This window comes from Erpetoichthys calabaricus, chromosome 4 (assembly GCF_900747795.2).
Source record: "Erpetoichthys calabaricus chromosome 4, fErpCal1.3, whole genome shotgun sequence".
NCBI lineage: Eukaryota > Metazoa > Chordata > Cladistia > Polypteriformes > Polypteridae > Erpetoichthys > Erpetoichthys calabaricus.
In genome coordinates, this window is record NC_041397.2 from 137,962,661 (window position 1) to 137,987,921 (window position 25,261).

General features: G+C 37.0%; 1 protein-coding gene across 3 annotated transcripts in view; it reads right to left on the reverse strand.

Annotated features, from left to right (window-relative positions):
* epha6 (eph receptor A6) overlaps positions 1-25,261 on the reverse strand; it is a 364,797-nt gene that overhangs the window by 30,292 nt on the left and 309,244 nt on the right. For 2 of the 3 annotated variants that reach the window (XM_051927201.1, XM_028799848.2), the window contains exons 7-12: positions 18,710-18,872; positions 16,438-16,546; positions 6,998-7,068; positions 6,366-6,491; positions 4,494-4,679; positions 2,184-2,245 (exon numbers count right to left, since the gene is read on the reverse strand). In XM_051927201.1, coding sequence (XP_051783161.1) covers positions 2,184-2,245; positions 4,494-4,679; positions 6,366-6,491; positions 6,998-7,068; positions 16,438-16,546; positions 18,710-18,872 — 717 coding nt within the window. Of the gene's footprint in view, positions 1-2,183; positions 2,246-4,493; positions 4,680-6,365; positions 6,492-6,997; positions 7,069-16,423; positions 16,547-18,709; positions 18,873-25,261 lie in introns of those variants that run through there. The other variant, XM_051927202.1, reaches the window with a different exon arrangement.

The following is a 25,261-nucleotide window of genomic DNA, read 5'->3' on the forward strand; positions in this document are numbered from 1 at the left end:
CATTTTATGGATTATTTATTTATTTAATTTTTTGAGCACTGCACTTTGGATACTATTTGGATTTGGTTTCTTTTAATAAAAGCACTGAGCACTTTGCACCTTCCCCTTGCTTCAGGTGTGTTTTGTCCTCATCTGCCATGCTCATCTCGGTTATGGTACTGACAGTGTCAGTTCCAGAGGCTCCCATTATAGAAGGGGGAGCAAGGAGCTGACCTGCGCCGTCACAAATGGTGGCAGTGGTGGGATGAGCTGGTGATTGCGACCGAGAAACAGGAGACAGAGCAGTAAGCGTGATAGGTGTATGACTTTGGAAATAACCCACGGAGCCCAAGCTGGAAGATCATTTTTTAAGGACTGAACTTTTTAATGGACTATTTATTGCTGATTGTTTTAGAGTCATGACCTGGGTTGGTTTTAGTGTGGGGTTGTTTAGGTGTTTTTATTGATTTGCTTTTAATGCAGTGACAGGGCCAAGCCACGGACCTGGGCTACTAATTGCACTGAGTTGATACAGGCATGGCAACTCAAGGGGGGAGGTATGTTGTATAGTGGATCCGCGGCTCAAAAAGTGTGGTCGTTTTAATATATAAATGAACGCACTCGTGCTGGGGAGTGTTTGTTTGTCCTCACCTGCCTTGCACATCACGGTTACAGTACTGACGGTGTCGGGTTCAAGTGGCTCCCATTATAGAATAGGAAGCGAGGAGTCGACCTGCACCATCAGAAGGACATCCCAAAATTAGATAGATAGATAGATAGATAGATAGATAGATAGATAGATAGATAGATAGATAGATAGATAGATAGATAGATAGATAGATAGATAGATAGATAGATAGATAGATAGATAGATAGATAGATAGATAGATAGATAGATAGATAGATAGATAGATACTTTATTAATCCCAATGGGAAATTCACAATTATTGAAGGTTGTGGTATTTCAACCACAGAGAAGGCAATTTCCTCATAATAAAGACATCCGGTTTATACAGGCAAGACTGGGGTGATACATTTTATTAAACCCTTACCAACAGACCTCCATCAACTGAAAAAATATGTAATTTCATCTTTAGTGGTTATCTTGGAGCGCTGTAATAACCCCTAACTAATAAAACTTTCTGCCAAGCTAAATTAACTAGAGCCGGTATATCAAATGTACCATGATTCCCTACAGGCATCATTAAATTGTTCTTATAGCTCATTTGACTATATTTTTGCCAGCCTTAGCAATCCGCACATAATTTGTGTGCTTAAATTTCTTTTCAAGCTTGGGATAATGAAGAGTAACATATCTCTAAACCCTACAATTAAGCTACAACCAATCTGTAACACGTCATTTTTGCTTAACTGCACTCAACCCTGTCCTTTCCAGTTCCATGGAAACCTCTTTAACAAACTGCTTCTTTTTGGCCAAACTAAATTTGAGTATGGACTGAATATTCACCGAGATGTTTCAATATGTGTATTTGGTCAAATTTGAGCTGCTTATGTTAGATTCAAACTTTTGTTATGAATATCTTGAAAGGTGGATGTGTTCTGGAAAAATTGACAGTGAGATAAAAATAACCAGGAAATTGAAAGTATATATGAAGGCAGGCAAAAATTGTAGTCTTTAAACAGGCTGAGGTCAGAATACCAAACAAAACAAATAACTCAGATCAACAAAGTCAAAACGCTAAACCAAGGTTATAGTCAAAAGATATGATGCAAAAAAAAGTACTAACTCAATCGCTAAATCCTTAATTCTCACTCTAACTAGAAGTAATTGTTATTCAGCAGTAAATCCAAAGCTTGGATGTCTGAGGCTGTAGACAGGTAGGGTATAATAACATAATGTGTCATGTTACAGGCGACCAGTAGCACAATTATAACAATATGGCCACAGCCATGCAAGTGAAAACACAAAATGGTAAAGACCACACTAAAACCAAAATAATGACATTGCCAAAATGATGATAACACTATAACCACTCAAAAGAACTACCCTAATAAGTTCAGAATTGAACTGATTACAAGAATACCAAAGCAGCGGACTGTACCTGTTCACAGCCTACAGGACTGATGTACATATAGTCTGTGCACGCACCACATGTCCTACTGCAAGCTTGTTGTTCTCTCCAAAAAGTGTTCAGAATTTCCTCTTTACATATATTGCTTTAGTATAAGAAAGCTATTCTTACCCGAAGGAAGGAATCAAGTGATCCATTCTCCATATATTCTACCACTATCATCACTGGCCGACCTGGGAAAAGAGCAATAAAATCAGCATGTGAATACAATTTGGCAAACCTGAATGTGCCAGAAATGTACCAAATCATACACCCTGACTTCTGATAGGTCTATTGTGAAGAAGGAATGAGTACACTAGCTGGCAGAATATGACCCTTTATAAGGAGATCACCAGCATACCCAAATATTTTAGCTGCTGCTGAAAATAAATAAGATTTAATTAAATAAGATTTCCTGGTTCCATCAATCATCTATCTGTTAGGAGTAAGCTGTTGCTCCCTCTCTGGATTTTGTGACCTTTTATTTTTCTAATATTTTTTTAATGACCTTTTGTTTCTTGTTTAATTGGGTTAATTGATTTTATGACCTCATGTCCTGCAGTACCTAATGGCTACTGATAAGAACCGATTGCCACAACCTCTTCGCTGTGGCATTAGTTACTTTTGCAACTGTGTTCTCCAGGTCCTCTTACTTTTTCTCTTTTTAAATATATTAAGGTGTGTGATCAGCTTTTCTGTATTATGTGTTTTTCTGTTTGATTTTATTTTTAGTATTTCATTTTTTTTTTATATTTAACAAATTAATCAGATTCTACTGACTGCATGGGAAATGCAGTAGTAAAGTTGGTATAAGGAATCAGGAGATGAAACAAAGTCAAAACCAAGGCAAGCACAGTAATCAATAAACAGATGACCAGAAAAAAAAGACACTAATCTTAAATGAAAGTCAGAAAATAGAGCAGTATTTCGCCAGCCAGAACTTTTAAAAAACAACCCAGAAATGATCTCTACATGGATTGGCTGAATCCTAATCTTGGATCTCAGTGCAAGACAATTATAAATAGAGCTGCATTAGTGATGTCATGGACAGGCACCACATCTTAGCAATGAGTTCCCAAAATGGTGGCTTACATAGTAAAAACAAAATGGCGTTGCGGGTGAATGTGATTACATTAAACATGGTTAAAAAAACACTTTAAATTTTGTTAAAAATTACTTAGAATGAAAAGTAAATGTTAAAACTGAATTGTCTGGTCTTCAAAACTACATCCTGCCTGTGTAGATACATAAAAGACCAGATTATGACAACTATTTGTTTGTGTTTTGTCTTTTGAAAATTGGGTTCAGTTTTTCTAACTCCCATTTTAAATGATTTAGTTTACTAAAATAAAATTTAAAAATGTTGAGTTTTGTGTGACAAAGTTTTGACCACCCCAGTCAAAGCACAGAGTATCTCTTTCATAATGTTGGTTAATCATGAGTCTATTCATTCATTCATTCATTCATTCATTCATTCATTCATTCATCAAACACTGTTAGTCAACTACATGGTTATAAGAAACTAGAGGCTAAACCAACAGCAACCATCTCGGGATATAGTTCCAGGAGAGAAGAGAAACCAAATTAGTTAGAATAGAAGAGTTCAGATCCAAAGCCATCAGTTCATCCAATTTCTGAACTCACTACAGAATTGTGTGTCCACCACATTAGCTTTAAGTGGAAGGCAAAAATGTTGTTATGAATTAGTTTGTTATGTTCCTTTTTTTCAAGCTAATATTTTGTTTTTCTCGTCTTTTTCATTTTTATTATTGTTTTTGGTGTATCCTGCAAAAAAATGGAGATAATGTTTTTTTTTATTTCAAATATATTTAAATCAACAAATAAACCCTCCTTTTTCTTTTGACAGAACACATGAAATATAGCATAACATTTTCAGATCCATTTAATGAAATTCAGCATCCAAGGATGGCCAAACCGTATATTAGAACACTTATTAAATTATTTTTATTATACACTTGTCTAAATAAACTGAAAAAAATTGCTTGCTCATTCAATTAGATTAAAAACATATATTAATGGAAAGATTACAGTATTGATTTTTTTTGTATTGAATAGCGTCATCCTTAAATAACATGAAAAGTTTTCAACTCAAACTAAGAAAATGATTTAATTAGCCTTTTTATGGTATTTATATTGTCAGTCAGTCAGTCAGTCAGTCATTATCCAACCTGACACGGGGGTCTGCTGGAGCCAAACCCAGCCAACACAGGGCGCAAGGCAGGAACAAATCCCGGGCAGGGCGCCAGCCCACCGCAGGGTACATGCACACCTATTTATATTGTACTTACTTGAATGCATTTACATGATGATACTCTATCAATTAATCTGTACAAAGTATTTTCATGTACACAAAGCCTACCAAACAATAGAGTGAACAAAGACAGATATCATGAAGAATTCCAGCCCTTCCCCTCTTCTTACTTTTGGTCACTACTCCCTCCAGACGAATTATATTGGGGTGATCAAACTGGCCCATGATGCTGGCCTCTCTCAGGAAATCTCTTCGTTGTCTGTCCACATAGCCTCCTTTCAGTGTTTTGATGGCCACAGGGATCTCCCGTTTACTTGGGGTTCTCAACCGGCCACTGCACACCTCTCCAAATTCACCTTCAAGACAGAAAAATCCAGGTAAAGACATTTGGGAAAAAGAACATAATTCTGTCTAATGAAGTAACAAATCTTACCAAACTTAACAACTTTGCAGTGTTGTTGCCCTTCACAAACAGACTTTGTTTCAGCTGTGAGCTAAAAATGGTATACAAATTATTGTCATAAAAATTAATACAAAAGGTCTCTGTGATGGACACCAATGTGTCAGCTAAGAGAGAAGTTAACATTAATTTTAATACTTGGCCAGTATATGTGGATACTCCGTTCAATATTATTTATAAACTATTTGGGTTAAGTTGCTCATTCTGCTTTGGAGAAAGTAACATCTCTTTTCTAGTGTTTCAGTAAGTTCAGTTGCCCCTGGCAGTAGCTGAAAACAATGCCTCACTAGCTATAATAACAAGATATTTTTTATAAGATTTTAAATTACAAATTAAGAAAAAATATATTTGTACTGCCATTTAATACTCTACTCTGTCTGTTGTCTAGACATAGTAAAATATTTATTGATCAACAGAAACTCGAAACAGGCAATTTCATGTACTAATGAGAAAATTAAAGATATATTTTTGCAAAGAAACATATTTATGTAGATCACAATATGTGTACAGGAAGCTGTGTGACTGGATGACTATCATTTATGTCTGTTGAAAATATAACTAAATTGTCAATCTTATGTCTTCTTATTTTTAACAAAATGATTAACAACAACTAAATACATTAGAGACATGATGTCATCAATTTCTTGTCTTACTTAAACTCAAAATATAAGATTAAATACAGACTTTAGATTCATATGAGGATTTATAGGAATATCTTGAAATCCTTATATATAAAGGTTTATTCAAGTTTTATATTTAAAGTGTTCAGCTTCAGTTAGCTTACCTGCCATGAATTAATTTCCTGATCTTAATGAGAATGATCTCATCCTGCTCCTAAAAACAATTTTCTGGCCATGTCATTCATCAGAGAGCTCTGGTGTCTTTCAGAAAAAGACTTTGGTGTCTCTAAGGTTTACAGGTAAATATTGACAGTCATACACCATTTGGGTTGAACCTAAGGTGGTTGAAGTTTTTGCTGTGTAGCTTTTGATTTCTGAATTTTGGCCCTGAACGGTCACAGACCATGAACATGTATAACTGAGAGACATCTACTCAAAAGAGGTTATAATGAGACTAAAATTTACTGAAGTCTTAGTCTTTTAGCAGGCAAATCTTCTCACTGTTAGACATCATGCACTGTAGACACTAGCACAGGAAACTTTTGCACTATTTCATTGGTATGCACAAAGAAGTCAAAGTCAAAGTGAACTTTATTGTCATCTCAGCCATATACAAGTATACAGATAGACGAAATTGCGAAGCTCAGGGTCCACAGTGTAACATCATGATGTGCAAATAATAAATTAAAAATAAAATTTAAATTTAAATTTAAAATTCATTTTAAAAGAACCAAAGCTGCACAGGATTATGTGTGTTTGGCATTAATAAAATATAGATTTTTGAGGAAATGTGATCTCCCCTTAGGAACTCACTTACATTGCATGTAGGTGGTACTCTAAATTTACAAAAGTGATTCCCTGTCAGACCTGTTTTTGATGTTTCAAGATAAAAAGTGGACCAAGCTTCTGAAACAACACCAGAATGCAGCAAGATATTGCAAAGTATGAGCAAGTGCACACACCTGCACCAATAACTCTCTCAATGCGTATCCAGGATGGGTCAATCTCTTTGGCAAAGTCATGTACCGCTTGGCTTGGGTCTTCGTATGTATCAGGGTCCACATAAGTTTTAACACCAGGAAATGGTACTGAAAACAAAAGATAAAAATTGCTTGAGATCTATATCAAGGATGAATAAGGCCTGAGGTCTAAAACTTATGTACAGTACTGTAAATCACAGTTAGCTAGGTTTTACTGATTATTTAAAAGAACAAAAGAATAATCACCAATGCTTTTAGCATTTCAGAAAAAAAGCCACCCACACTCACTCTACAAGCTACAGAATCAAGGCTAACATTTGCTTTTGTGTTTACTTTACATGAGCATCACCCAAATGTGATTACCTCTCAGCAAAAATTCAAGCAAGCAAGAGCATTACTACAAGAAAGCACATTCCAGTTAGGAACTGTTAACCCTGTCAGTGCACCTAGTTAATATATGGGTCCCATTTTTCTCCATATTCGTCATCTGTTTCCATTAAGTTACTTTTGTTCTATCTGGTCAATTTCTTTAATCTTTTGCTAGCCTTATCAGCTTTTCAGTATGGTACTATTCACTGATCAAACAAATACCACAGAGAGAAATTCACTCTTACTGTGTCCATTTTCAAGGTTGCTCCTTTTCTTCTCTTCTGACTTCATCTTGGCTTTGATGTACCATTGACATCTTTGAAGCAAAAAAAAAAGATATATTATAGCAAGTGATTACCACAGGCTTCCCAAACCCATAATGGGAGCTAAAAATACACTAATATACCAGAATAACAGCACATGAGGACAAAATTATATTTCTTGAAAAAAAATCCTAAAGTCCTTAATGTATCATTAAGCAACCATGCAATTTCAGATTAAACCTGGCCAGGATTATGGAAAACAGTGGCCTTACAGACTCCCTTAAGAAAAAAATCTTTTCTAGCAGCTCATTCCTGGCATTAGTCTAGAAACTCTTCTGGACTTCTGTAATGATGATTTATCTTTATTGCATTACAGGGAGTAAAACTGTAAACAGTGTTTAACATGAGGTCACATAATGCATTGTACAACTTATTGGTGACCTCCCTTGTTCAACAGTGTACATTGTGTATTATGTAACTCAACATTTTAAATAAACTACAGTAAACATCTATTATAAAAATGTTCAGTTAACCAATCTAGTGCAAAGAAGGTACAATCTTGCCTGACAAATAAGTTCTACTGAAGTTATTAGTTGCACAATTACAAATCCTCAGAGCATTGTCCATGGTGAATGATCTTTGTGGTGTCTGTGGAACACTGGATATGTGTTCCCAAAATTTAAATCCAAATGTACATTTATAATGTAGAAGCAAAAGATTGTGGGCATGCCCAATTTTGGGAGAAGGGTATCGCTGGAGCTAGGAGCCAAATGTTGAGTAGGAGGGAGCAAAGTGTTGAGTAGGAGGGGTTTATGGCCTGTTAACATCTGATTGGTCATGATGTAAAGTGAATAGGAAATGTCTTGTCATTGCACATGCTGCCTAATGCAAATTAAGAACTTCTGGCTTGAAATCTCAGCCCAGAATTCACCTGTGCAAAAAGTATGCTAAAATAAATGAACATTTATTGTGTTTTTTGTCTTTATTCTTGTATGATCTATTGATTAATGTGTAAAAAATAGAATGACAAACCAGATGTTTTGGCCACCTGGCAGCTCAGGCTGATGGTACAAATCAGTCAAGTAATTCAAATGCTGTTCTCCTTTAAATGAGAAGGATGGCCTGCATTTCAACTGTCAGCTAATTAATTTCAAAGCAGTGTCTGCTAAGTGTACTGCATCTTCAAGATGAAAGCAAAACAGTAGTGTACTGGGATGTTGATTGCTTGCACATACCAGGACTACTGGATATTCCAACAACATGGTGTACTGGAGACATAAATGATACAATTAATTGGTAGGTGATGTGAGCCACAAAGCAAGCAATAAGAATAAAAAGGTGGATGTCACTGCATTCTTTTTAGGCAAGATCAGTGACAACCTGAAATGAAGGTTAGAGATGCTGAGAGTGAAATAAAGAATAGAAAGTGACAAGGCTGAATGAAAAGAAAGTGAAGGCATGAAATGAACACTAAATGTTGAGATCATGAATGATGAAAATATGATGGCCTGAAAAATGACAATAAAGTGCAGAATTTGAAGTGAAAAATTCACATTATAAATCCAGAATATGAAATGAAAACTGATGGACTGGGAAGCAAACTCAGTGCTCTTGAATGGAACACGCCTGCGATCACTGCGTGCAGACGCTATTGGGGGTTTTTTGATGGCATGAATTTAATAATAACATCTGAGCACGTAAACTAGACACAAGAGATTGCACTTGAAATAGTCATTAAAAGTTAACTGCAGCATGCAATGGACACTGAAAAACTCTCAGCATGAAGTGAAGTTTAAAAAATAACAGCATGAAATCAACATGCTCTTAGGCTGGCTGTTCTTGGTCTAGGTCTGTCTTTTGGGAACGTGGCTTAACTCTTTTTGCACTGTATCCTGTCAGTTCAGTTTAACTGTATTTAAATTGTATGTTTTCCCTATTATATTTAGCATAAACTGTGAAAACGTCAAAGTATTCATGCCAAACTTTTATTCTGACAACTTAATCTGTGACAAACTTTTATTTTGAAAACTTCATCCTACCTGTCAAGTATATCCCATCCTACTTGACATTGCCCTTCCTACTCGACTTGAATTGTGGAGAGCTGCAGTAGCTACAGGGGTTTTCTCCAACCAATTCCATAATTTGCAATTACAATTACAGAGCATCTAATTTAAATAGATGGCTTGCCACAGCTCTCTGTTTGCAGTCCCAAAGTTTGCCAATAATATGGTCTTTATTTCTCTATGAAAATTGCAATTTTATCATCAAAATTCTTCATTTTAGCAAAAAGCATCAGAAGCCAATTAAAAAAAATGGTATGTTTTTTGATTCATTGGTGGGACGAAATAAAGCTGGCCATCGTAATCTATATATATAAATGTCAATGTATGTGTGTATGTATGTATGAATGTTCCAGCCTAACTTCCGAACGGCTGGAGCGATTTTCATGAAACATGGTACACATGTTTCTCATTGGTTGACTAAAAATACTGTAGGGTGAAATCAACCCTAACCCACCCCCTTCTGGGTAGGGTGGGGGGTGATCTTATGGTCTTGTATGCATGTTATCATCCAGTTGACACTTGGAACGACCACCAGAGGGCGAAATGGAGGTGACTGCCAGCATTTTTTATGTTTGAGCACTACCACGCCCCTGTTGCTTTTAAAATTAAATAGAGTTGGCCTGTTCCGAGTGTCAACTGGATGATACATACATACAAGACCACAAGAGAAGCACATTAGTGAGTCTTCATTGTTTAATTTATTTTTATTTTTAAAGTTGCGTTTTTTTAACTACAATTTTCTCAAATAATTTTAAAAAAACACTGTATTTTCCTCCCGGGCAATGCTGAGTATTTCAGATAGTATGAAATAAGCATAATGGCATGTCTAGATTCTACATTAGCCTGGTATACACCTTATACTCCAACATCAGGAATTCTGACAATTACAGCACCATCTCATCTTTCTCATCCTCGTCTTCCTCCTCTTCTTTAGTCATGGACATGTCTGCTCTAATAGCAATGTTATACAGCAATGCACACAGAATTATCATCAGTGCTGCAAGAATGAGGTGAAAATGTGATGTGACCCAATGAATTACGAAAACAGCGGAAGCTCATTTTCCATAGGTTGTATTGTTTTTTCAACTGAAATCTGTGGTTTAGTGACACGTATCAACAAGTATATATGAAAATGGCACCTGGTCAAGTTTTAATGTTGCTATTCTTAATTTCAAGAGTATTGTCATGACATGAATTTAATGTTATCTGTCTTGCAACCTTTGCCTGGTGCTAAGACTGATGCAAGAGGTAACGAATTTAAGAAGAACTTAGTGATTAACAAGTGGGTCAGGAAGCACATACAGTTTATTATGAAGGATTTAAAGCGCTACTTTAATTACAATGGAAAGCACATGTAAACAAAGAATTAATCATAGGATGGAGTTTACAATGCTCTTAGTGCTACAGTGCTTTCAGGTAAGTCACCATTGTTCTTTTTTATTTAAGTCATTTTTTAAAAATTGACAAATGCAGTGGCCCCAGCTTGGACCTTTGTGAAGCATAGATTGTGACCATAACAAATTCTAAAAAAATAAAAACAACCTGTGTTTAATGTGGTTTCTGTCTTTAAGCTAATTCTACTCTCATTAGCTGGCTGTTTCCTAAATTGCTTCCAGTTGCAATTAAATAACTAGCCTTTCATAAGGTGTTATATTTTCATAAACTTGATATATAATGTGATATTGTTTGCTGTACTAGAATTAGATATTTCTCATGCCACCTCATTGAATTCCACAACATTACAAAAACACAATCTTCCTTGTCTAAACCCATGCTGACTGTCTGCAGCATATTAGATATTAGATAGTTAGTTGTTTGTCTTCTCTTTCATAATCATTTGCCTGTGAAACATGTTAAGCTATCTGGCCCATTCACTGTTTCAATGATCAGTGAACCAGTAATCTTGTTTTTCTTTTAATTTCACAGTGCTAATAAACATACTGACTTTTGAAAAATAAATGTTACATACTTATTATACAAACACATGCAGAAGAGGTCAGGTGGTGACAATTCATTGGTTAGGCAAAGAGTAAGTGTGGTGTGAACAGAGTGTGCCAAAGACAGCATGCATGTGCTTTGTTTTTTATATCCTTGCTTGCTAGTTATTTAAAGTTTGCTAATCATTTTTAAAGACAGAAATTAGATGAGCTCATTTATTTTTGCTAACATATTTTATTGAAATAAAAGATGATCAGTCAGCCACATGGCTTCTTGTGCATTTTTGTTAATCAATAAGTAATTTGATTTTCCTAGACAGCAGACAGCAAGTCCTCATTGAATTTCTTATAAATTGTTTTGGGTAGCACTGTGGCACATAGATCCAGCTGCCTCTTGGACTCAGTTTCCTGGGTTTAAAACTTCTGCTCTGCCATTTTATGTATTCAGTTTACATTATCTTATTGTGCCTAGACATGTTATTTTCCCGGGTACTCTAATTTTCCTCCAAAATTCCTAACACACGTGTATGTTAGATTAGTGGGTAATTCTAAATTGACCCTATGTTGGTTGGTTGTTAGGAGCATGCACTGATACAGCACATTGCTGCACCCACAACATGACAAATCAACTCAGGATCCCAGATTAAGACCCGAGTGCAGCCATGCAACAGGTGACAACTCAGCACCACACTAGTTCAGGTGGAATGGAACAGCATGAGGTTTTTTTTTTATGGTGGCTGGAGTTCCATTTCTGCCACCAACCCCCAGGTTTTTCCCTGCAGGTTGGAGAGCCTACTTGCAGGGCTGGATGCAGATTTATGTCATACCCAGGACAAAGCAATTGCAGGTTAAGGGCATTGCTCAGGGCCCCAACAAAATAGAGTCACTTCTGACATTTAAGGGATTTGAACCAGCAACCTTCTGATTACCAGTTTAGATCCCTATGTGAATGTATGGATGAGTGGGTCATGCAATGGACTGGCATCCATTCAAGGTTGGGCTATGTCAGTTAAATTGAGCTGGTTTGATAATGTTATGTCATTTTACCTTTAGTTATTTTGAGGACTTGATGTTCTTACTGTGCTGGGTCCTGTTTAACTTCTTTTTGTAGTGTGATGGTCACAACAGACAGACAGACAGCTAGCTAGCACATATTTGTCCCCAGTAGGAAACTTGGACACAGTAGTTCATTAAGTCTTTACTAGTGCATTGCACAGACTCAACCTAGTATCCCCTGAATTATTTCCAGCAGTTTTTACAATATAAGCTAAATTTTTACTTTCTTCTTTTGATGAGAATGTTATGGAGCTCTGTAGAATAATGTGTCTACATAAATCCCTAAATTCTTGTTAGAGTTTGCTTCCTGTAGCTCAACTATGTTTTGGTTACTGAATAATTAATGTTCCTTTGGCATGCATGTAACACTTTGCACTTTTCTCCATTAAACTGCATTTGCACCGTTTTTGAAGACTGTCTAGTACTTCTAGAACAGGTTTTGCAGTCTTTCCAATGTTAACTATCATCTGCAAACTTCACTATCGATATGATTTATATACTGTACATAAGGAAAAGTCACCTTCTGAAGAGATATGCCTGAAGAGCTCCAGTGATGACTTGTCTCATATGAAATATGCATCTCATCTGTACTCTTTGCCTCTGGCCTGATAAGAAGCCAGAAATCCAGTCCTGTAAGGTACCTCTGTCACTACTATTAGTTCTCTCTTATTCCGTCTGTACTTTCTGCCCTGTATTTGGTCCTCTGTGTTTAATGTGGTAATTGATTCATTTGAATTCTCATTTTCCCTTGATTTGCAGTTGAATTTTTAATGATTGTAATAACTATGAACACACTATTCATTCAATTTTTGACCCTGCTATATTGATGCAGGGATATAGGGGTCTGCAGGCTATTCTGCCACAATAAAACTCAAGGCAACAGCTAACCTTCCATTGATGTCTTTTATACAATACATATACTGATCAATTTCCAGCTAGACAAAAGATGGCACAGAAATGACACAGGGCCCTAAAGGCTGTAAATAATAGAGCTATGCATTAGAGGCATACATTGACATGCCATAGCAGCATAAGAAGAAGGGTACATTGAGGTGGGATGTAGGGATGCTGTGGGTTGCATGGTGTCAATAAGCCATGTGTATGCACTGAATGTTCTAGTACAGTAAACAACAGAGGCACTAGGAAAGGACACTGTAAAGAATGACCATGGAGGAAACAAGATATTGTTTCTGCAGGATGCAAGAGGGCAGGTGACTTCACAAATTCCTGACTTTATAGAGAGAGAAATGGAGAGAGATTGAAATGAGGAAGTCCTGGCAGGAGGTCAAGGAACTTTGTGGCGAGTAGAGTGAAGGACATAGGCCCAACAAAGAACATATCAAGTTCCCTTTTAAGTTCTGGGATTTGGGGGCAATACGAGGAGGAATGTGGTTTGTTTCAATTAGGCTACAGTACAAGCACAAGAGTAGAAGAAATTGGAGCATGCTATCCTTTAAAGTCAGGCTACTCAAATTAAGGTTCAGGGGTGTACTGGCTTGGTGGACCCAAAAGTTTACAGACTCACCACTGATGCTAAAGTAATTCAAGGCTTGAATGAAAAAGACCACAGGAACTATATTCTTCTTGAACTTTGAGTTGGAAAGAGAGATGGGCAAAGACTGTGTTAGGACTTTTACTGTTTTAAATCACTTTATATTTTTTCTTCTGGTTGTCATTATTCCATGCTATTTGCTTTTTTTCCTTTTACATTTTATTTTGTACATTTGCTTTCTTGCTTTTGTCCTTTTTATTTATTAGAAGGGTAACGTTTCCAATTAATTTACAACCCTCAGGTGCTGTTGTCACTACAGTCGCAGTTACCAGAGGGCAATTTAAAGACACCCGCTGCCACAGTCAATTTTTTGTGTCATTAGGTGTTTTGCAACTGTGTTTTTCTGCAACCTTATAGGCTTCTTTCTGTTGGAAAGGTTTACACTCTTACTTTTGGTCTCATAGGTATTCTAATTGGTGGTGGTGGTGGGTGCTTTTCTGTGTATTTCAATACAACTTATTTTTCGTATAGTGCACTTCACTGAATGCACGTGCGTAACGCTGTGAACAATTCTCAGTCAAAATACAGATATATAGTATACCGATTACATAATACAAAACTGGTACAATAAATACAGATTTGTTAAAACACACATAGAACAAGGTAGAAGCTGATTAAATATAAATGGAAACCAACTATATCTCCATTTCAAATGGGCATGTGTACTCTTAAAAATAAAGCTGGCAAACTACTTCTTTGTAGCATTGCCTTGTTCCTTTCCCAAAAGATCCATCTACATGCAGGGCTGTAGGAACAAGTTTTTGGTAGAGGGTGCTGCCAACTACTAAGACTATATTTGGACAGAGTCAACTTTTTTCTAATTTTGGTTCTGTACATTACCACAATGAATTTTAAATGAAACAACTCAGATGCAGTTGAAGTGCAGACTTTCAGCTTTAATTCAGTGGGGTGAACAAAACAATTGCATAAAAATGTGAGGCAACCAAACATAATCCCTTCATTTCTGGGGCTCAAAAGTAATTGGACAAATTAAATAACTGGAAATAAAATTTTCATTTCTAATAGTAGGTTGAAAACCCTTTGCTGGCAATGACAGCCTGAAGTCTTGAACTCATAGACATCACCACATGCTGGGTTTCCTCCTTTTTAATGCTCTGCCAGGCCTTTACTGCAGCAGCTTTCAGTTGCTGTTTGTTTGTGGGCCTTTCTGTCTGAAGTTTAGTCTTCAACAAGTGAAATGCATGCTCAATTGGGTTAAAATCAGGTGACTGACTTGGCCATTCAAGAATTTTCCACTTCTTTGCTTTAATAAACTATTGGGTTGCTTTGGCTGTATGTTTTGGGCCATTGTCCATCTGTATCATGAAACGCCGCCCAATCAATTTGACTGCATTTAGCTGGATTTGAGCAGACAGTATGTCTCTGAACACCTCAGAAGTCATTCAGCTGCTTCTGTCCTGTGTCACAACATCAATAAACACTAGTGTCCCAATGCCACTGGCAGCCAATGCATGCCCAAGCCATCACATTGCCTCCACCATGTTTTATAGATGATGTGGTATGCTTTGGATAATGAGCTGTTCCATGCCTTCTCCATACTTTTTTTTTTGCCATCATTCTGATAGAGGTTGATCTTGGTTTCATCTGTCCAAAGAATGTTTTTCCAGAACTGTGCTGGCTTTTTTAGATGTTCTTTAGCAAAGTCCAATCTAGCCTTTCTATTCTTGAAGCTTATGAGTGGCTTGCACCTTGCAGTGCACCCTCTGTATTTACTTTCATGCAGTCTTCTCTTTATGGTAGACTTGGATATCGATACGCCTACCCCCTGGAGAGTATTGTTCACTTGGTTGGCTGTTGTGAAGGGGCTTCTCTTCACCATGGAAATGATTCTGCGATCATCCACCACTGTTGTTTTCCGTGTACGTCCAGGTCTTTTTGCATTGCTGAGTTCACCAGTGCTTGCTTTCTTTCTCAAGATGTACCAAACTGTACATTTTGCCACTCGTAATATTGTAGCAATTTCTCAGATGGGTTTTTTCTGTTTTCGCAGCTTAAGGATGGCTTCTTTCACCTGCATGGAGAGCTCCTTTGACCGCATGTTGTCTGTTCACAGCAAAATCTTCCACAATCAAGCACCACACCTCAAATCAACTCCAGGCCTTTTATCTGCTTAATTGATAATGACATAACGACGGACTTGCCCACACCTGCCCATGAAACAGCCTTTAAGTCAATTGTCCAATTACTTTTGAGCCCCTGAAATGAAGGGATTGTGTTGAAAAAAATGCTTTAGTTGCCTCACATTTTTATGCAATCGTTTTTTTCACCCCACTGAATTAAAGCTGAAAGTCTGCACTTCAACTGCATCTGAGTTGTTTCATTTAAAATTCATTGTGGTAATGTACAGAACCAAAATTAGAAAAAAGTTGTCTCTGTCCAAATATTTATGGACCTAACTGTGTATATATATATATATATATATATATATATATATATATATATATATATATATATATATATATATATTTACTATTATTGGATTTGGCTTCCTTAAAAATTTCTTTTCCTTTTGGAAGATTCCATATAAATATATAAAATGATTGCCCATGGCCTATTATAGGCAGTAATGTTCAAACTGATGTTTTTGTGTACTCTACAACAGATTGCATACACATTGTGTGCATGTTCCTGTCATTTTATGATTCTGTTCTTTATAATGTCATCAACAATATGCTGTTATGAAAATGAATTAATGAAATATTTATTGATACGCATTAATAAAATGTTAAAAGACAAGTAGTCAATAAAAATAAATAATACCAGGCAGATGCCAACTGACCTTCTTTATCTTACCTTCCTGTTATGAGGAAGAAGAGAGTGAGAATCACCAGTAAGGTGAAGCCCCCAACAGCAGCTGTAGCAATAACCAGAACTTGTCCTTGATCAGCAGCAATATCTGATGCTGGAAGAAACACAAGGAGTTTTTTTTTTAATTGGTTGTTTACTTGCCCGGTAAGCTGAAACAGCCAAATGGATGGCAAATGTGTGAAACTCTTTTCTTACCACCTAAAAATAATCCAGTCTTTGTAATAGGAAGTTGTAGCATCTATGTACATACTGTATAAAACTCTTGTATAGAATAATATATAGGGACTCAAAGGGAGGACCCTGCACTCTCTCTGCACCAGTATTCATAGTTGCTGTCACCAAAGAGAAGACTAAGAATATGAATGAACTGAAACCAAAAAAAGATGTTGGCAAAGATGTTCACTTGTCTATTTCCTTTCATACTGGAAATCAAGCTTGGTAAAAACAACAAAACAGGATCAATTGCATGTCAACCATTGACGGTTATAAATGACACACTGGTAGGGACTGTAACTGCAGCACAATTGAAGTGATGCAGAACAGTAATTGCTCTTCTGATGATTTCCCTGGTGGAATTATGGGACCCATGACAGGCATTATGTTACAACGAGGATTTGTCTCATGGCTTATGTTTATTTTCCTTTTTTCTGTCTTGTTTTTGTACATTTATTGTAATTATGTATTTTTGTTAATTTTGTTCTGTTTATTTATTACCTATCCTCTATGTATTTCATTTTGTTATCTTGTGCTCCTTGTGTTTTGTAGGTAGAACTCCAAGGTGAGGTGCCACCCTGATGTCCTTGCTGAAGTACGACACTCAAGCCTTTATGTTCTGAAGCGGAGAGTAGGTCCTTCAATAGTTCATTAATGTTTAAATTGTGCTTTGTTTACTGTAAGTATTGATTTATCTAGCTTCTTGGATTTAGACTTTTTCGCATTGGATTGTATTTTTAGGCAAATCCTTTGGTCTTGATTTTTCATTTTTTCCCCGTGATTTGTGTTTCTTTGGAGTATATAAATAAATTATTCTTTTATAAAGCTTCTTTGTGGACTTGATTCTCCAGCCAGAGCACCTTGAGAGACTTTTTTAATGTATTTTGGGACATTTAAAGTTATTTGAACTATAAACACCTGTTCTCTATTTCCGGGGCCTGGACAGGCCCTAAGCCTTCCTGTGGAGTTGGAAGTTGAGACTGCCTAAGGTAATCTCTATTTTAGGTGGGCTAGGTATGGACCCTGTCTCATTTTGTGGATGTTTTAAAGGCCCCACACCATTTTTCTACTTTGAATGTTGCTCCGTTGCAACAAGAAGGGATCCTAGGATCCAAATGTAATATTAGAACCCCAGGAAATAAAACATTTAAAAAAAACAAAACAAATATGTACAGGGAAAAGTGGAAGTAATACCAAGAGCTTCAAAAAGCAGACTAGTGGCACAAGGGAAGCCCATTAGCCTATACCTTACCATCTGCCACCTTGTGTAATACCCAGATGACCTGGTTTGCTCTGGTACTTTAAGAGAGAATTAAGGACCAGAGTTTCACAGCTACTGTACCTGTGGCCATTACAGGGAGTTCTAGCAGGATGGTGCTAGGTGTTTTCTGAGACACTCTTGACCCTTGAAATAATTCCCAGACCTTCCCCAGAAGTCATTTCTGAAGGGAGATTTACAAACCCCTTCCAACTACAATATTGATGAGTTGGAGGATTGACATTGACAAGGGCATGCCTGGTGTGAGGAACAGAAGCTTGAAAAAGAAGAGAATTCATAAGAAGCTAAAATGGAAACCTAATTGACATATGTCAGCCCCCCTACCAGCTAGGTGGGTTAACTTATTGTTCAGTAAGGCTGAGAGTGGCACATACGTTTATTTTGTCCCCCAGAAAACCCATTTCTTTCATGGTCACTACTAGCCGCTCCGTACTATCTTTTTCTTTTGTTGTTCTTTTACATATTTTATTTTCTTTTTTTATTATGATGTGATCTCTTTGGTTTCATTTGAGTTTGTGACCTGGTCAAGAATGTCTTCTCCAGTTCACATAGTATAGAAACCAGAGACACTCAACAGTAGACAACAGTTAGATATTAGATGAGAACACAGAAGGCAGAAATTAGAATCTATCAACAGTTGCTAGCTGCTCTAGTCAGCACTGCAAAAAGAAATTGAAGCTGATAAGCCAGAGTCTTTTAACAGCTCTCAGCATGGAGATGAAGGTTAGTTAAGAGTCAGAAGAGTGAAGTCCAGAAGTCACTTACTTTCATCTCCTGTTTCATATTCAAATTTAGGACTGTAACTCCCATAACCAGTCAAGGTCCTGCTGCGAATGTGAAAAACATATTGGGTAGAGGGTTTCAGGCCAGTAATGATGACGCTGGGAACCTTAGATCTGGTGGAGGAATAGCTCATCTGTTCATGTTCCTGAAAGAAAATACATGAGGGATATTAGTGTTTGGAAAAAACTGCATGAAGTGAAACATGGCCTCCCTTGTGTAGAAGCACTAATGTGTGAATGTTTCAATTTGTTTCATTTGCACAGAAGAAGCTTGGCAGAAAAGCTAAGTAGCTGAAGGAGGAAGAAATATCCTACTGAAAATTAATGGTTGGGTAACAATGAGTTTATTCAAATAGTGCAGAAGGTCTGCCAAGAAGACTTAGAGAGTAAGTCACTAGAGTGAGAAATATATCAGGCATATTTGTGTTCAGGATCTCAATTATATTGTATATGGTGGTAAGGAATTTCAAAAATACAGGTACTTTGTATACAGTACATGTGTGTGGGTATTTTCCTAAATACAAAAAAAAACCCTGCAATTGTCTGCATAGCGTAAGGTAAGACTATGAACAAGGGCAAAGTGATAATTTCCTTACTGAACACATACATCGAAATGTTATATTATACTTTTATTTCAGTAATAAGTACCTGAACACCCAGCAAAAAATGAGCCTGTGCCCTGTTAAAGGGATCCTGTTCATGTCTGTCCAATATAGTCAGCATTTGTACCTTGTGGCCTGCAGGGGGCTCACTAGTTGCCACACATGACACAAACAGATGCAGGACACAAGTTCAGCACACATTTTTACTTTTTTTTTTCTTGTGGGAAACACTTTCCCTTGTATCCCACCTGCTCACACAGTACACCAAGCACAAACAGCACTTTGACACAGCACACGGCACTTTCTTTTCTTCTCTCTTTCTCTTTCTCTCTTTTTGCCTCCACTCTTTCTGGCAAGCTTCGTCTCCCTTCCTCCTGACTCCTGGTGCAGTGGGCTCCTTTTACCCTGAATCTGGGAGTACTTCCAGTGGTCCTTTGGCATGATCAGGAAGCACTTCTGGTTGGGGCAGAAGCCCGACTTAGAAGGGATCTGCAATCCCTGTAGCACCCCCTGGTGGCACCCATGGAGCCCAACAGGGCTGTGGCACAACTCCAACTCCCATGTTGCTATCTAACGCTCCAGGGGAGATAATGCCTTGTGCAAGTTCACTCTCCCGGTCCTTCCATTTTAAAGGCATCCCAGCCAGGTAAGGGCCCTGGCCGTCTGCCACAACATTTGTATGTACATTACAGTGTGTAAGTACTGATTTATTAGACAAATGATTTGATTGTATACAGAATAGTATTCACGTACAGATCGTGTGTCAATATTCGTTGCGTACTCAAGTATTTATGGGGTACAGCGTCTGAACATTAAGTGCTCATTTATATATACTGTAAGTTTTGAACTGTACACCAAGCTATGTATTGCTATATTAACAAAAATGTCTGCAGGAACTGCAGTAATGAAAAAAGTTTCATCATTGTTTGAGCAATTCAAGTCAAGGCGTTTGAGCCCAGTAAGCAGAAACCAGCCTCTCCCAGCGCCTATTAGTCAGAGAAAGTCATTAAAAAAGAATCAAATGTCCAGCAGCGCATGTTGCGAAATATATATAAATTGTATTTATAAGGACTCAATCAATTTAAAAGATGGAATTGATTAAAATTGTACCTTAAATTATTATTCTTATACCCATGAGGGTAGCGTATGCCAAGACCAGAAATTGCAATGCATTAGAATAAATTCTCTTCTAACAAAGGTATTGTTGGCTATAAAATGTCTTTGATTTCTTTATTTCTCTCCAGACCCACAGATATTATATTTATGTGATCAGTTGTAATACTACTCTTTAATGCGGAACAGCATAGATTAAGAAACCTTAACATTTTCTAATTAAAAATACTTGTATTTTATTTTTTTTCATATACCAATTTGAAAATTAATTATGAAATAAGTGGGAAATATCCTGTAAACATAATTGTTTTTCCGTAGTAAAAGGCCAAAGCCAGTATTTGTAAGGTAATGGTCACACTTTTAATAATAAAAACAAAGAAAATTAATTGTCACAATGTAATCCTACCCTCAGCCCAAAAATGAAAGAAGAAAACCTATGAAGGCAATGAGGTGAGGAAAATACTGGCTAAAGTAGAAATGGGAAATGTACACAGTTATTGGTAATTACTATTTTTGATCCCTATAAATATAGAGAAAAGCCAAGCAAAATGACACCTTTTATTGGCTAACTAAAAAGATTACAATGTACAAGCTTTTGAGGCAACTCAGGCCCCTTCTTCAGGCAAGATGTACCTGAGTTGCCTCGAAAGCTTGCATATTGTAATCTTTTTAGTTAGCCAATAAAATGTGTCATTTTGTTTGGCTTTTCTCTACATTCATAATGGCTAGCACGGTACAACACCCTAGTACTACTGATGCCTATAATTAAATTTTTACTAGTTAATATTTGTGTTACATATATTTGTAATTTAATTTTAATTAGTGAAAAATATTTTTTTTTTCCCTTTGAACCCTATGGGACTTTTCAATAGAGATGTTCATTTCTGACTGTCAAGAAATATATGTAACATTTTCATTAGGCACAATTAGAACTATGAGTTTATAAGGCAAAGACTTTTAACATCATATAGGTTTATAGGATCATTATTTTAATTTGTAGATTTTGATGCCTTACCTTGACTAGTCATAAATACATTTCACATATTTAATATATATTTTGGACACAGGTCATAATGTACTCAATAGCCACATAGGCTGACAGCTGTATAAATATTTATCTTTATATATAATACGCTACCGTGGCTGTTCGTGTGTCTGTCCAGGATTTTAAATCACCTGTAGCTCTAAAACCGTTTGATCTATTGACATGAAATTTGGTACACATATACTACGTTACGTCTACTATCCACTTTCGGGTGATGATTGACATCAAAGGTTATTCCTCTTTTTGTTTTATTTTATTTTATTGTAGAATCAACTCTCAGTAGCGGCCAGCAGGGCGGCCGTGCAGCATATGTGTACGGGTGCCATTCTCATCCCTACCATCTTCACCATCACTTCCCCTACCTCTTCATATCTTAAATCATTTTTGAGGCAGATTGAAGAGTCAAGTGCCAGCTTAAGTAAAAAATGAAGGAAAACATTCTAAGTAATTGCAACACAAACACTGACTTAATCAGTTTTAATGCGAAAAGATGATAACGAAAGAAGAGAAGAAGCGGGTTGCTAGGGTGGGGAAAAGAAGAGCTGCTCAGGAAGCAGCAAGCGCATCAGCCTCTGAGCAAATGAATGCTAAACGCACAGAGAAAGAGTATGATAACTAGGAATGCTGAAGTCAAGTGTATTCACTGCATGTTATTGTGCAGTACGCCGTTACTGGTTGTATATATTGCCTGATGTTATTTATTTATTACATAATGTTGTATGTGGGAGAAATGCAAGTAAGATATTTAATTTACTATGCACAAATTACAATAAACTTACACTGTGTAGATTTTGCAGGCTGTCTAATATTTACTAGTGAACATTTCAGTGTTGTTGAAAGGTACGTATAAACAAGCACAGGAAATCTTCTAAAATGTTTGCAATGCTAGATATACAGTATGATTGCTGTCTGTAATTAGCATTCTGACTTGTCAATACTGAATATCTCTAACACTAAGTTGATGAATCAGTTTTGTAGATATCTCAAATTCAGATTCTAAATTCTATGGCTTTGGGATGGAGAAAGAAAACTAAAGAGAGCCCCCATATATTCAATGGAGAGATCACACTAACACTATACAAAAAGGACAATATTTCTCTGTAGGACACTGAAGCTTTAAGAACGCAGTGCCATCGTTTATTTTTCCATCTTAATTAAAGATAATTGCACCATACAAACTGATTTCACCTTTATCGTATATATGACATTAGGCCAACATCATATATTGCTATAATGTTGCTGCAAATGTAATCTTTCTAAGTCACAGAAAACAAGACTGCAGATAACGACATTCAGAGTTTTTTAAACATTGGATGTTTTATGCCACAAAACTACAATATATTGAGTATAGTCGCTGAACTCCCATGATTGCAAGCTGCACATCATTATTTATTTTTCAGGCAGATACACTGAATATAGATGCTGTCATTTCTAATATAACAACTATTCATTAAAGATTCCATATTATAGATTCTTTCTTAGAATTATGGAGGGTGCCTAGTCAGTAAGAGGTTACCAGGAGCAAAGGCACCATTAGGATGGCATATTGCAGACCCTTGGTAGCACAATGAGTGATAAAGAGATAAGCCCGTGTGGGAACACAGGGGTAAACTGGGGTATTATGCTTAGTATGGGTGCTGTGGGCCTGGAAAGAGAGAAAGAGGCATATGGTCTGGGCAGAAGTATGAAATGGTCATACTAGAATACTTAAGGATGTTTGATTCACATCAAGTGGGCCTAAATCTCTCACAGAAAAGAAAATCAGTTCAGGAGGGAAATTAAAGACCACATGGTCCCCCAAAGTAATGAGTCCATAAGGTTCCTAAGTCAGAATAGGAAGGTGTGGGGTGGGTTTCTTGGAGGGCTAATTTGTTTTATCATATCAGTAAGCTCAGGGGTACCAAGAAACTGGGAACAACTACAGGTAGCCCTGCCCTGATGTTTCTGGAGCAAATGTAGGTCTACCGTCCCTAACCCTAGAGATATTTCAGACTTTGCTGAAAGTGATCCGGAGATGAAATTTAAAGGTTTTTAATGGTCAGTAGTTTATAAAATACAGAAGAAGGAGTAGTGTGAGGTAAAACTGGTGGAACAGACACCTGGGCCTGAAAAAAGCAAGACAATGAGGTGTGATATGGAGTGCTTTAATGTGGAATCATACTTGGCATGTGGGTGAACCACCACACCAAATATACTGAAGTTCAACAGTCATTTAATGAGGTCCAGAGAGACCATAAATTTGTTTCATTTTTGTCAGTAAAAGCAGATAATATAGTGTCAAAAGAATTATTACAGAGGGACATTGACAACATATAGGCTTGGGCAGATTTGTGGCAGCAAATGTATTACATGTAAAAAGTAAAAATGTTGTATTTGAAAAAACAATGTGGGGCCTGAAACTTGAAAGTACATCTTATGAGATGTACTTATAAATTGTAGTTGAACTACTCACTACCAGCATCAAGACTGTATATAGAAACAATCAGGAAGGCTAATAAGATGTTAGGTTATGCAGTCTGATGTGTGAAATATTAGTCAAAGGAACTTTATGCTTTAATTTTATATAACACACTAGTGTGGCCTCATGTGAAGAACTGTGTACAATTTTGATCTACATATCGGCACTAGAGAAGTCCAGAGAATAGTGATTAGACTGATTCCAGGACTGTGAGGTATGATCTAGCAGGAAAGGATGAAGGAGTTGAAACGTTTCAGTTTAAATGAATGAAGAATAAGAGGTAACATGAATGTTTTTTTAAATTATAAAGAACATTAATAGGCGGCACGGTGGCGCAGTGGGTAGCGCTGCGGCCTTGCAGTTGGGAGATCTGGGGACCTGGGTTCGCTTCCCAGGTCCTCCCTGCGTGGAGTTTGCATGTTCTCCCCGTGTCTGCGTGGGTTTCCTCCGGGCGCTCCGCTTTCCTCCCACAGTCCAAAGACATGCAGATTAGGTGGATTGGTGATTCTAAATTGGCCCTAGTGTGTGCTTGGTGTGTGGGTGTGTTTGTGTGTGTCCTGCGGTGGGTTGGCACCCTGCCCGGGATTGGTTCCTGCCTTGTGCCCTGTGTTGGCTGGGATTGGCTCCAGCAGACCCCCGTGACCCTGTGTTTGGATTCAGCGGGTTGGAAAATGGATGGATGGAGAACATTAATATAGTGGTTTTCTGCTGCTGCATTAAAATAAATTCTACAACAAGAACACAGGGATTTTTGTTTAAGGCAAATGTCTCACAAATATTACACAAAGAACCACAGACACATGCAATAAAGTACCAAGCAGTGTGGTAGAGAATAGGACATTAGAAATATTCAGATCTTGACTTAGTACTGTCTTGGAGAATCTAGGTCAATAGGATTGGTGAGCTTGTTGGGATAAATGGCCTCTTCTTGTCAAATTTGTTCTGATGTTCCAGTAGTCGGGTGTTTGTCTTAGCGCAGAGGGCTACCATGAGAACCTCTTCTCCTATCACAGTTTATAAGTGTAAACAGCTGATTTCTTGTCAGCAAGATATTTATATTATATGTGAATACAAGGTAATAAGGTAGCATTTGCAGGATATGGATCAAAGGATGTGCCTTATGTTCATTGTGTTCTCTGATATTTGGAGATTTTTTTCATAAAGGTATACATTGTCTGCATTTGAGTTTTAGTGGATTGCGTTGTAGCAATTTGTTTGAATACTGTTTACATGACTATGTGAGCAAGAGAGCATATTACGTTATCCTTCTAAGATATTCTGGTACATATATTGGACAGGAGAATAAATTGTTTTATA